The sequence below is a fragment of the Salvelinus fontinalis genome, chromosome 29 (assembly GCF_029448725.1).
Source record: "Salvelinus fontinalis isolate EN_2023a chromosome 29, ASM2944872v1, whole genome shotgun sequence".
NCBI classification, from domain to species: Eukaryota; Metazoa; Chordata; class Actinopteri; order Salmoniformes; family Salmonidae; genus Salvelinus; species Salvelinus fontinalis.
In genome coordinates this window covers 23,069,253-23,082,460 of record NC_074693.1, presented here as the reverse complement: position 1 = coordinate 23,082,460, position 13,208 = coordinate 23,069,253, and the positions used below count along the sequence as shown (strand labels likewise).

At 44.8% G+C, this 13,208-nt stretch overlaps 1 protein-coding gene across 3 annotated transcripts in view; it reads right to left on the bottom strand.

Moving 5' to 3' along the window:
- Positions 1-13,208, bottom strand: part of LOC129827615 (mitogen-activated protein kinase kinase kinase kinase 4-like) — a 131,846-nt gene that overhangs the window by 6,897 nt on the left and 111,741 nt on the right. For all 3 annotated transcript variants that reach the window (XM_055888609.1, XM_055888610.1, XM_055888612.1), the window contains exons 31-32: positions 6,134-6,273; positions 5,871-5,950 (exon numbers count right to left, since the gene is read on the bottom strand). In XM_055888609.1, coding sequence (XP_055744584.1) covers positions 5,871-5,950; positions 6,134-6,273 — 220 coding nt within the window. The remainder of the gene's footprint in view (positions 1-5,870; positions 5,951-6,133; positions 6,274-13,208) is intronic.

Below are 13,208 nucleotides of genomic sequence, written 5' to 3'. Positions count from 1 at the left end.
GGATCCATCAAGGGAGGAAAAGGTGCTTGATAGAGCAGAGACAGGGACCTCGCATTGACCAGTACTTCTTACGAAGCAGCCAGTCAAATCAGTCGAATGAAGCACAGCGACGGGATGCAAACCAAAGTTCGCAGAGCATCAGCACCCCTGTAACGGAGGAGGATAACACAAGCACAGAAATGCCGGTGGATGAACTCACCCAACCACAGAGACCTCTAAAAGAGGAAAAGGTCAAAGGGAACAGACCGAGTGTGAAGTGGCCCCAAGCTGTTGAAAAGAGAGAGTGGGAAACAATCAACAACGACCTGACAAAAATCTTGGAACAACAGGTAGGAACAGCAGAGAAAAAGCTTGAAAGGATGGGAGACATTATCTACCACTACGGAGAAGAGCGCTTTGGAGTAAACGAAAGGAGAAGTGGCAAGACACCACCCGCGCCAGCCAAATCTAGGAGGCAGCAAGAGATCGAGATACTTGTCAGAGAGAGAAGGCAGCTGAGAAAGCAGTGGAAGAAGGCCTCTGATGCAGAGAGAGAAGGTCTCATGCTACTCCAAGCAGACATCAAATGTCGGCTGGCAACCTTGCGAAGAGCGGAAAACTTAAGGAAACTTCGTAGGAAGAAGGAACACTCAAGAACACGGTTCTATAAAAAACCCTTTAAGTTTGTCAAAGACCTCTTCGCAAAGGAAAAGTGCGGAGTCCTAAAAACTCCAAAGCCAGAACTGGAAGAACATCTGGAAAAGGTCCACCAGGACACGAAAAGGCATGAGCAGATAATCATCCCACATGACATCCCACCTATTCAACCACCAGAATTCAATCTGGACACTGACCCTCCAAAATGGAAGGAAGTAGAGAACGTTGTCCGACGAGCAAGAGCGGCCTCGGCTCCTGGGCCTAATGAAGTACCATATAAGCTCTACAAGAACGCCCCGGATGTTCTACGCTTTCTTTGGAGGCTCATGAGGATAGTGTGGCAGAAGGAAATAATACCAAAGGCATGGCGAAGGGCTGGTGGTGTGCTAATCCCGAAAGAGAAGGATGCGACAGACATCAGTCAATTCCGACCAATCTCCCTTCTCAACGTCGAAGGGAAGATCTTTTTCAGTATAATAGCACAGAGGCTGTCCACTTACCTGGAAAGGAACAAGTACATTGATACATCTGTACAGAAAGCAGGCATTCCTGGTTTCTCTGGTTGCCTGGAACATACTAGTATGATTTGGCACCAGATCCAGACAGCTAAGAAAGACAAGAGAGACCTCTATGTCATCTTCCTCGACCTGGCCAATGCCTTTGGCTCAGTTCCCCATGAACTCCTCTGGGAATCCTTCAACTTTTTCCACGTACCAGAACCCATCACTACACTGGTAAAGGCCTATTTCCAAGACCTGCAATTGTGTTTCACAACACCTGACTTCACAACAACATGGCAGCGCTTGGAAGTGGGCATAATGGCAGGCTGTACAATTTCACCTCTGGCCATGGAAGTCATCATCAGGGCATCGAGATGGGTGGTCGGCGGTGAGAGAACTAAGGAAGGGCTCCGTCTCCCACCTATCCGAGCATACATGTATGACATGACTACACTGACCACCACTGCAGCATGCACCAGGCGGCTACTTGCAAAACTGCAGGATAACATCAAGTGGACCCGGATGAAAATCAAGCCAAGCAAATCTCGAAGCATCTCCATAGTCAAGGGACAGCTTAAAGATGTGAGGTTCTGCATTGGAGATGACCCGATACCAACGGTGTCTGAGCAACCCGTCAAGAGCCTGGGTAGATGGTACAACGAAAGCCTCCGAGATAAAGATCAAGTGCAGCAAGTAAGACAGGACATCGCCGACGGACTTGAGAACATCAACAAGACCCTACTGCCTGGGAAGCTCAAGCTTTGGTGCCTACAGTTTGGACTTCTCCCCCGGGTAATGTGGCCACTCACCGTCTATGAGGTCCCAATAACAACAGTGGAGAAGATGGAGCGAACCATTACCTCATCCGTGAAGAAATGGCTGGGTGTCCCACGATGCCTGAGTAACATCGGCCTCTATGGCAAAGGGGTCCTTGAACTACCTCTTACAAGTCTAACGGAGGAGTACAAGTGCTCTAAAGTAAGACTTCAGATGACATTGAAGGACTCCAAAGACCAGACCATCAGCAAGGCTGCACCTCCCCTACAAACTGGACGGAAATGGACATCATCCAAGGCTGTGCAGCAAGCAATATCAGCCCTGAGACACCAAGACATTGTGGGGAATATCCAGCATGGAAGAGGAGGCTTTGGCCTGGCAGCAAGCAAACCAACGTTCCATAAGGCAACAACATCTGAACGCAGGAAGCTGGTGGTCGAGGAGGTGCGCAGACAGGAGGAGACTGCAAGAAGTGCAAAGGCTGTCTCTCTTGCTAAACAAGGGCAATGGACGCGGTGGGAAGGCCTGGAGAGGAGAAAGATCAACTGGAGTGAGCTTTGGCAAGTGGAGGCAAGCAACATCAGCTTCATCATAAGAGCTGTTTATGATGTGCTTCCATCACCAAAAAACCTACATCAATGGTATGGCGAGGACCCGACCTGCCCCCTCTGCCCAGCTCCAGCGACTCTCAGGCATATAATGACAGGTTGCAAGACCAGCCTCTCACAAGGCCGCTACACCTGGAGGCACAATCAGGTCCTCAAGAGCCTGGCTGCAGCACTTGAGACCAAGAGGAGTGCAACCAATTCATTACCTCCAAAAACAAGCAATCCCGTCAAAACAACAACATTCATCCGGGAGGGACAGAAAAGGCCCAAGCATCCTCCTACAAAGCCAGAAACTGGACACCTAGGCATGGCCCAGGACTGGAAGATGCTTGTCGATATTGGCCAGCAACTCATTTTTCCACCTGAGATTGCTTCTACCAACCTTAGCTCAGACATGGTACTCTGGTCCCCTTCACGAAAGGCTGTGTACATCATAGAGCTCACAGTCCCGTGGGAAAACTCTGTTGAAGAGGCCTACGAGCGTAAGAAACTGCGTTACACAGAGTTGGCAGCAGACGCAACTCAGCGTGGCTGGAATGCAAAAGTCTGGCCAGTTGAGGTGGGATGCAGAGGATTCGTGGCTTCTTCCACCATCAGGTTGCTGAAAGAACTTGGAATCCATGGACAGGCTCTGCGGCAGACCGTCAGAGCAGTTTCTCAAGCAGCTGAAAGAGGCAGCCAGTGGATCTGGATCAAACGGAAGGACCCTTGCTGGGCTATAATTTCATGACCCCCACCCCCACCTGAGAACCCAATTCAGATCCCTCCAACTTGAGGAGGGCATATGAGGTATGCGGTCAGCTGTAGGGCTGGTTTAGGGAAGAGGACACCCCTGCCTTGCATAGTCCCATGGGAAATCTTAATTGGGCATGGGACACAAGCTAAGGCTTGATCACCCTTTAGCTGGCCACCTTTGATGAGGGTGTTTAGTGATTAAAGGCCGAAACACCCACTGATTCGAAGGCACACTACTGAGGATGTGTCCCAAAATTGACATCTTAACCCTGTCTAAGAAATAAAGCTCCCATGCCACTCTGTCAACATCACGGCAAATCTCATGTGAGTGCATACCATCTATTGGCACAATGGACAGTTTCAACATCTCGTCCCGTGTTTTATGATTCTAAGTCGCTCTGGATAAGAGCGTCTGCTAAATGACTAAAATGTAAAAATGTAATGATTGAGAGCTGCGAAGATATCAGCCATGTACGCTAAAATGAGAATGAACTCAGAATTTTTGAAGCAATCTGCATGACAATGTTGGTGCTCTTGCAAAAACAGGGCTAATTCCACACGCACGGCAAAAACACGATTCAGCACCTGTCCCCGGGATAACCACCGAACGTTAGAATGGTACAGAAGTACCTCGAATTCAGAGCCCATTTCTTTACACAGCTCACTGAAGATGCGGTGCCTCAGAGCACTAGTTTGCACATAGTTCACCAATTCCACTACAATTTTTAATACTTCTGCCAGTTTTGGAGGCAAGGTTTTTGTTGCCAACGCATACCTGTGCAGAATACAATGCGTAACAATGATGTGTGGTGCATCGGCTTTCACTAGCGCACCAAAACCAGACTTTCTTCCCAGCATGACTGGAGCTCCGTCCGAACAAACTGCAGAAACCATATCCCACGAAAGATTGTTGTCTTTGAAGAAGTCATCCACAAGTTTCTTCACATCGGCTGCCTTAGTTGTTGTTGTAAGAGGATTACAAAATAAAAAATCTTCCTTTATCACGTCGTCTTTCACATAGAGCACGAATACAGCAAGCTGGGTTAGATTGGAAACGTCTGTGGTCTCGTCGAGTTGAAGGCTGAATTTTGCCGGGCTTGAAATCAGATCTGCAACTACTTGAGCCAAGATGTCTTTGCTCATGTCCTCTATTCTGTCGCTGATGGTGTCATTTGAAAGAGGAATTTGGGATAACTTAACTTCAGCCTCTTTTCCCAGCATGATATTCGCCATCTTCAACACAGCTGGTTTTATGAGTGTTTCACCAATGATGTGTGGTTTGCCCTGCTTTGCGATCAGGTAAGCAACTTCGTACGATGCTGTGAGGATCGGTTTGTTGATGGGTACAAAGCCGAGAACAGGCAGAGTAGCCTTTTCATCGAATCTGGCTTTCTTCACCTTGAATTCAGCGAGCGTTGTGTTCTTGTATTTTCCATCTCCATGCAGCTGAAGGAAGTGTTCTCTTAGTTTTGCCGGTGCTAGACTAGAATTGCTCAACTTGGCAGTGCAAATCATGCAGTTAGGACGCTGACTCCCATCACGTTCCGTTATACATGTGAATCCATATTGTACATATTCGTCCGACCACTTTCTTTTTTTGCTCGACATAGTAAGTATGAAGGGATTAAAATATTAAGAAAGAAATCACAAGACGTACCATCACGACAGTCACAAGTTGACTACTGAGCGCACCAAATTCCCTGCAGCACAGATAGGCCAAGCGATGTAGCGTGATCACCTGCAGCCAATGATGGCCAAGCGGGGCGTGTCATCACGAATCATATGAGTCGGATGTGTGTCTTGACCTCCGCCGAACCCCTGAGAATGACTCACCGAACCCCTGGGGTTCGATCGAACCCAGGTTAAGAACCACTGGGCTAGCATTAGTTGTTGATGTGCATAACTGGGGGAGAGAGAGCCTACCTTTTCATGGTTGTTTGATCAATAGGACTGTTAAGTTCTCAAATGTAAGAGTACTCCTGTGGTATTTATGCATTTGCAGAAATCCATGTGTTCTAATGATCTAAAGTCGAGTTGTTGCTATTGCCTGTAAACACACAGTCCAGATGAAAGATTGGCTATGGTGAACCAGTCTTCGTAGACTCCGGTCTTGGACGTGACAGATGTTTTTATTAGGTTTTATTTACTGCAGTGTCTATTAATTGTCAAAATGCCCGGCCGCTTTCCCACTCTATATTGCTATAGAATTTTCACAAATGCCTTAGTCTACTTAATTCCCAAACATTCTATGTATTCCCAAACATTCAATATCTACATGACCATATCTAAGTGCTCGCTTGTCAGAAAATGTTTTAAATTTTTTATATTCTTCCTGGGGGTATATATGAACATATTTTAATACGATTTTATGTCACTTAAATGCTGTCAGTTCCATTTTAAGTACTATAGCTAGAGACTTGAAACCAATGTGGTGGCCTTAGCCACAAAAATACTTAATTTATGCTGATTGAAAATACTGTATTCTCATATGCATTGGATTATGTAGCTGTATTACTAAAGTGTAAATTCAGTGTTTAAGAAGACTTTATCTGAGTATAATTCATGTTGTTTCTGAGATGATCGCTGTATGTTGTCTTTAAGCCCCAGAGCTCACCAGTTGAACAGGGAGTTTTGGCCCAGTGTCATGAAGTAGATCTGGCTGCAGCCCCCAGACTGCACCGTGGCAAAGAACACCTTCACACAGAAAATAGATCAATCAGTACAAAAAAAGGACAACTTACAGTATAATATTCAACACCTACAACACTATGAACAACATACGTTCACATCTACCAGAGCCCAGTGATATGGGGGGAAGAGGGTGTCATGTGAGCTTTGCCCAAGGTGTGTTTTGGTGATATCAGGATGTTGTTGTACCTTGTCATTCCTCTCACAAAGAAACTTTAGTTTCTGGGCCTTCTTGTGCATGAAGACTCCCTCCAGGTTGCCTGTGTTAGCTGACCTCAGCTCGATGGCTTTGTCTCCCCAGCCCATCACCTGGTTGGACTGCAGGTAGGCTGTGGAGATACACACATAAACCACCAGGGATTTATGGAACTCTATTCCCTTTATAGTGTATTACATTTGACCAAGGCCCATAGGGTAATAGTGCACTGTACAATATGTGGAATGGGGTACCATTTGGGAAGCACACACTAAGGCTTTTAGACCCTCCAAGGCTTTCTGCCTCTCTCAATGAGTGCCATGTAAATCAATCTTGAGATGAAAATCAATAGGCACACTTTTCCCACTCTCCTCTTTTGAGCTGTTCTACAGTGCCTTCAGGAAGTATTCACAAACACATTTTATTGTGTTAAAGTCTGAATTGAAAATGGATTAACTTTTCTGGACACTGGCCTACACACAATGCCCTATAATGTCAAAGTGGGATTATAATTTTTATGTATAAGTATTATGGCAAGCCTAAATAAATTCAAGACTAAAAATGTGCTTAACAAGTCACATAATTAGTTGCATGGACTAACTCTGTGTGGAATAATACGGGTTAACGTGATTTTTTTAATGATTACCCCATCTCTGTAAACCAAACGTACAATTATCTGTAAGGTCCCTCAGTCGAGCGGTAAATTTCAAACGCAGATTCAACTACAAAGACCAGGGAGGTGTTCCAATGCCTCACAAAGAAGGGCACCTATTGGTAGATGGGTAAAAAAATCAGACATTGAATATTCCTTTGAGCTTGGTGAAGTTATTAATTACACATTGGATGGTGTATCAATACACCCAGTCACTACAACAATACAGGCGTTTTTCCAAACTCAGTTGCCGGTATCATGACACAAGGCGAGACCCAAATGCAGACACAGGAGGCAGATGGTTGGAGTCTTACAATATTTATTAATCCAATAGGGAGAAGGCAAGAGAATGGTCGTGGACAGGCAAAGGGGTCAAAACCAGTTCAGAGTTCAAAAGGTACCAAAGGGCAGGCAGAATCAAGGTCAGGGCAGGCAGGCGGGAAAGTAGTCCAGAGTCAGGCAGGGGTCAAAACCAGGAGGACTATCAAAAAGAGAATAGCAAAAGTAGTGGCACAGTGGTCTAAAGCACTGCATCGCAGTGCTAGTTGTGCCATTAGAGATTCTGGGTTCGACTCCAGGCTCTGTCGCAGCCTGCCGCAACTGGGAGATCCATGGGGCGGCACACAATTGGCCCACCATCGTCCGGGTTAGGGGAGGGTTTGGCCGGCAGGGATGTCCTTGTTCCATTGCGCACTAGTGCCTCCTGTGGCGGGCGCAGTGCACACTGACACGGTCACCAGGTGTACGGTGTTAACTCTGACATATTGGTGCGGCTGGCTTCCGGGTTAAGTGGGCATTGTGTCAAGAAGCAGTGCTGCTTGGTTGGGTTGTGCTTCAGAGGACGCACGGCTCTCGACCTTCGCCTCTCCCGAGTCCGTACGGACGTTACAGCGATGAGACAAGACTGTAACTATCAATTGGATACCATGAAATTGTGGAGAAAAAATAAATAAAAATATATCAAAACATGAACCCTGTTTGCAATTAATCACTGAAGTAAAACTGCAAAAAATGTGGCAAAGTAATTAACTTAATGTCCTGAATAAAAAAAGTGTTATGTTTGGGGAAAATCCAACACAACACATCATTGAGTACCGTTTTTCATATTTTCAAGCATGGTGGTGGCTGCATCATGTTATGGGTATGTTTGTCATCGGCAAGGACTAGGGAGTTTTTTTAGGCTAAAAAGAAACTTAATAGAGAAAAGCACAGGCACAATCCTAGAGGAAAACCTGGTTCAGTCTGCTTTCCAACAGACACTGGGAGACAAATTTTCCTTTCAGCAGGACAATAACCAAAAACACACTGGAGTTGCTTACCAAAACGACATTGAATGTTCCCGAGTGGCCGAGTAACAGTTTTGACTTAAATCTGCTTGAAAATCTTTGGCAAGACTTGAAAATGGCTGTCTAGCAATGATCAAATCGAAATCAAATCACATGCGCCGAATACAACAGGTATTTGCATTTCACCTTACAGTGAAATGCTTACTTACAAGCCCTTAATCAACAATGCAGTTTTAAGGAAAATACAGTGAGGGAAAAAAGTATTTGATCCCTTGCTGATTTTGTACGTTTGCCCACTGACAAAGAAATTATCAGTCTATAATTTTAATGATAGGTTTATTTGAACAGTGAGAGACAGAATAACAACAAAAAATCCAGAAAAACGCATGTCAAAAATGTTATAAATTGATATGCATATTAATGAGGGAAATAAGTATTTGACCCCCTCTCAATCAGAAAGATTTCTGGCTCCCAGGTGTCTTTTATACAGGTAACGAGCTGAGATTAGGAGCACACTCTTAAAGGGACTGCTCCTAATCTCAGCTTGTTACCTGTATAAAAGACACCTGTCCACAGAAGCAATCAATCAATCAGATTCCAAATTCTTCACCATGGCCAAGACCAAAGAGCTCTCCAAGGATGTCAGGGATAAGATTGTAGACCTACACAAGGGTGGAATGGGCTACAAGACCATCGCAAAGCAGCTTGGTGAGAAGGTGACAACAGTTGGTGCGATTATTCGCAAATGGAAGAAACACAAAAGAACTGTCAATCTCCCTCGGCCTAGGGCTCCATGCAAGATCTCACCTTGTGGAGTTGCAGTGATCATGAGAATGGTAAGGAATCAGCCCATAACTACACGGGAGGAGCTGGCAGCGGGGACAATAGTCACCAAGAAAACAATTGGTAACACACTACGCCGTGAAGGACTGAAATCCTGCAGCGCCCGCAAGGTCCCCCTGCTCAAGAAAGCACATATACATGCCCGTCTGAGGTTTGCCAATGAACATCTGAATGATTCAGAGGACAACTGGGTGAATGTGTTGTGGTCAGATGAGACCAAAATGGAGCTCTTTGGCATTAACTCAACTCGCAGTGTTTGGAGGAGGAGGAATGCCTCCCATGACCCCAAGAACACCATCCCCACCGTCAAACATGGAGGTGGAAACATTATGCTTTGGGGGTGTTTTTCTGCTAAGGGGACAGGACAACTTCACTGCATCAAAGGGACGATGGACGGGGCCATGTACCGTCAAATCCTGGGTGAAAACCTCCTTCCCTCAACCAGGGCATTGAAAATGGGTCGTGGATGGGTATTCCAGCATGACAATGACCCAAAACACACGGCCAAGGCAACAAAGGAGTGGCTCAAGAAGAAGCACATTAAGGACCTGGAGTGGCCTAGCCAGTCTCCAGACCTTAATCCCATTGAAAATCTGTGGAGGGAGCTGAAGGTTTGAGTTGCCAAATGTCCGCCTCAAAACCTTAATGACTTGGAGAAGATCTGCAAAGAGGAGTGGGACAAAATCCCTCCTGAGATGTGTGTAAACCTGGTGGCCAACTACAAGAAACGTCTGACCTCTGTGATTGCCAACAAGGGTTTTGCCACCAAGTACTAAGTCATGTTTTGCAGAGGGGTCAAATACTTATTTCCCTCATTAAAATGCAAATCAATTTATAACATTTTTGACATACGTTTTTCTGGATTTTTTTGTTATTCTGTCTTTCACTGTTCAAATAAACTTACCATTAAAATTATAGACTGATCATTTCTTTGTCAGTGGGCAAACGTACAAAATCAGCAGGGGAACAAATACTTTTTTCCCTCACTGTACCTAAAGAAAATTTGAAATAAAAGTAAAAAATAATTAAAGAGCAGCAGAAAAATAACAATAGCGAGGCCATATACAGGGGGTACAGGTACAGAGTCAATGTGCATGGCCACTGGTTAATTGAGGTAATATATACAGTTGAAGTCGGAAGTTTACCTACACCGTAGCCAAATACATTTAAACTCAGTTTTTCATAATTCCTGACATTTAATCCTAGTAAAAAATCCCTGTCTTAGGTCAGTTAGGATCACCACTTTATTTTAAGAATGTGAAATGTCAGAATAATAGTAGAGATAATTATATATTTCAGATTTTATTTATTTCATCACATTCCCAGTGGGTCAGAAGTTTACATACACTTAATTAGTATTTGGTAGCATTGCCTTTAAATTGTTTAACTTGGGTCAAACATTTCGGGTAGCCTTCCACAAGCTTCCCACAATAAGTTAGGTGAATTTTGGCCCATTCCTCCTGACAGAGCTGGTGTAACTGAGTCAGGTTTGTAGGCCTCCTTGCTCTCATGCTTTTTCAGTTCTGCCCACACATTTTCTATTGGATTGAGGTCAGGGCTTTGTGATGGCCACTCCAATACCTTGACTTTGATGCCCTTCAGCCATTTTGCCACAACTTTGGAAGTATGCTTGGGGTCATTGTTCGTTTGGAAGACCCATTTGCAACCAAGCTTTAACTTCCTGACTGATGTCTTGAGATGTTGCTTTATTATATCCACATAATTTTCCTTCCTCATGATGCCATCTATTTTGTGAAGTGCACCAGTCCCTCCTGCAGCAAAGCACCCCCACAACATGATGCTGCCACCCCCGTACTTCACAGTTGGGATGGTGTTCTTCGGCTTGCAAGCCTCCCCCTTTTTCCTCCAAACATAATGATGGTCATTATGGACAAAAGTTATATCTTTGTTTCATCAGACCAGAGGACATTTCTCCAAAAAGTATGATCATTGTCCCCATGTGCAGTTGCCAACCTTACTTAGTCTGGTTTTTAATGGTGGTTTTGGAGCAGTGGTTTCTTCCTTGCTGAGCGGCCTTTCAGGTTATGTCGATATAGGACTCGTTTTACTGTGGATATAAATACTTTTGTGCCTGTTTCCCCCAGAATCTTCACAAGGTCCTTTGCTGTTGTTCTGTGATTGATTTGCACTTTACGCACCAAAGTACGTTCATCTCTAGGAGACAGAACGCCTCTCCTTCCTGGGCGGTATGAGGGCTGGATGGTCCCATGGTGTTTATACTTGAGCACTATTGTTTGTACAGATGAACGTGGTACCTTCAGGCATTTGGAAATTGCTCCCAAGGATGAACCAGACTTGTGGAGGTCTACAATTTTTTTTTCTGAAGTCCTGGCTGATTTCTTTTGATTTTCCCATGATGTCAAGCAAAGAGGTATTGAGTTTGAAGGTAAGCCTTGAAATACATTCACAGGTACACCTCCAATTGACTAAAATGATGTCAATTATCCTATCAGAAGCCTCTAAAGCCATGACAACCTTTTCTGGAATTTTCCAAGCTGTTTAAAGGCAGGGTCAACTTAGTGTATGTAAACTTCTGACCCACTGGAATTGTGATACAGTGAATTATAAGTGAAATAATCTGTCAAAGAGAACAGCCTATGACTAGGGTGGGTGGAGTCTTTGACAATTTTTAGGGCCTTCATCTGACACCGCCTGGTATGGAGTTCCTGGATGGCAGGAAGCTTGGCCCCAATGATGTACTGGGCCGTATGCACTACACTCTGTAGTGCCTTGCGGTCGGAGGCCGAGTAGTTGTCATACCGGGCAGTGATGTAACCCGTGAGGATGCTTTCGATGGTGCAGCTGTAGAACTTTTTGAAGATCTGAGGACCCATGTCAAATCTTTTCAGTCTCCTGAGGGGGTATAGGTTTTGTCGTGTCCTCTTAACGACTGTCTTGTTGTGCTTGGACCATGTTAGTTTGTTGGTGAGGTGGACGCCAAGGTACTTGAAGCTCTCAACCTGCTCCACTACAGTCCCGTCGATGAGAATGGGGGCGTGCTCGGTCCTTCTTTTCCTGTAGTCCACAATAATTTCCTTTGTCTTGAATTATCAACAACCAACTTGACAGGGCTTGAAGAATTTAAAAAAGAATGCAAATATTGTGCAATCCAGGTGTGTAAAAGCTCTTAAAGACGTAACCAGAAAGACTCAAATCTGTAATCACTGAGAAGGGGATTCTAACATGTAGTGACTCAGTGGTGTGAATGCATATGTAAATGAGATATTTCTGCATTTCATTCTCAATATATTTGTAAAACAATTTTAAAACAAGTTTTCACTTTGTCATTATGCGGCACTGTGTGTACAGTCGTGGCCAAAAGTTATTATAATGACAATTATTAATTTTCACAAAGTCTGCTGCCTCAGTTTGTATCATAGCAATTTGCATATACTCCAGAATGTTATGAAGAGTCATCCGATGAATTGCAATTAATTGCAAAGTCCCTCTTTGCCATCCAAATGAACTGAATCCCCCAAAAACATTTACACTGCATTTCAGCCCTGCCACAAAAGGACCAGCTGACATGTCAGTGATTCTCTCATTAACACAGGTGTGAGTGTCGATGAGGACTAGGCTGGAGATCACTCTGCCATGCTGATTGAGTTCGAATAACAGACTGGAAGCTTCAAAAGGATGGTGGTGCTTGGAATCATTGTTCTTCCTCTGTCAACCATGGTTACCTGCAAGGAAACACGTGCCGTCATCATTGCTTTGCACAAAAAGGGCTTCACAGGCAAGGATATTGCTGCCAGTAAGATTGCACCTAAATCAACCATTTATCGGGTCATCAAGAACTTCAAGGAGAGTGGTTCAATTGTTGTGAACAAGGCTTCAGGGCCGTCTCCCAAAGTTGATTCAGCTGCGGGATAGGGCACCACCGGTACCGAGCTTGCTCAGGAATGGAAGCAGGCAGCTGTTGGTGCATCTGCACACACAGTGAGAAGAAGATTTTTGGAGGATGGCCTGGTGTCAAGAAGGGCAGCAAAGAAGCCACTTCTCTCCAGGAAAAACATCAGGGACAGACTGATATTCTGTAAAGGTTACAGGGATTGGACTGCTGAGGACTGGGATAAAGTCATTTTCTCTGATGAATTCCCTTTCTGATTGTTTGGGGCATCCGGGAAAAAGCTTGTCCGGAGAAGACAAGGTGAGCGCTACCATCAGTCCTGTGTCACGTCAACAGTAAAGCATCCTGAGACCATTCATGTGTGGGGTTCCTTCTCAGCCAAGGGAGTGGGCTCACTCACAATTTTGCCTAAGAAC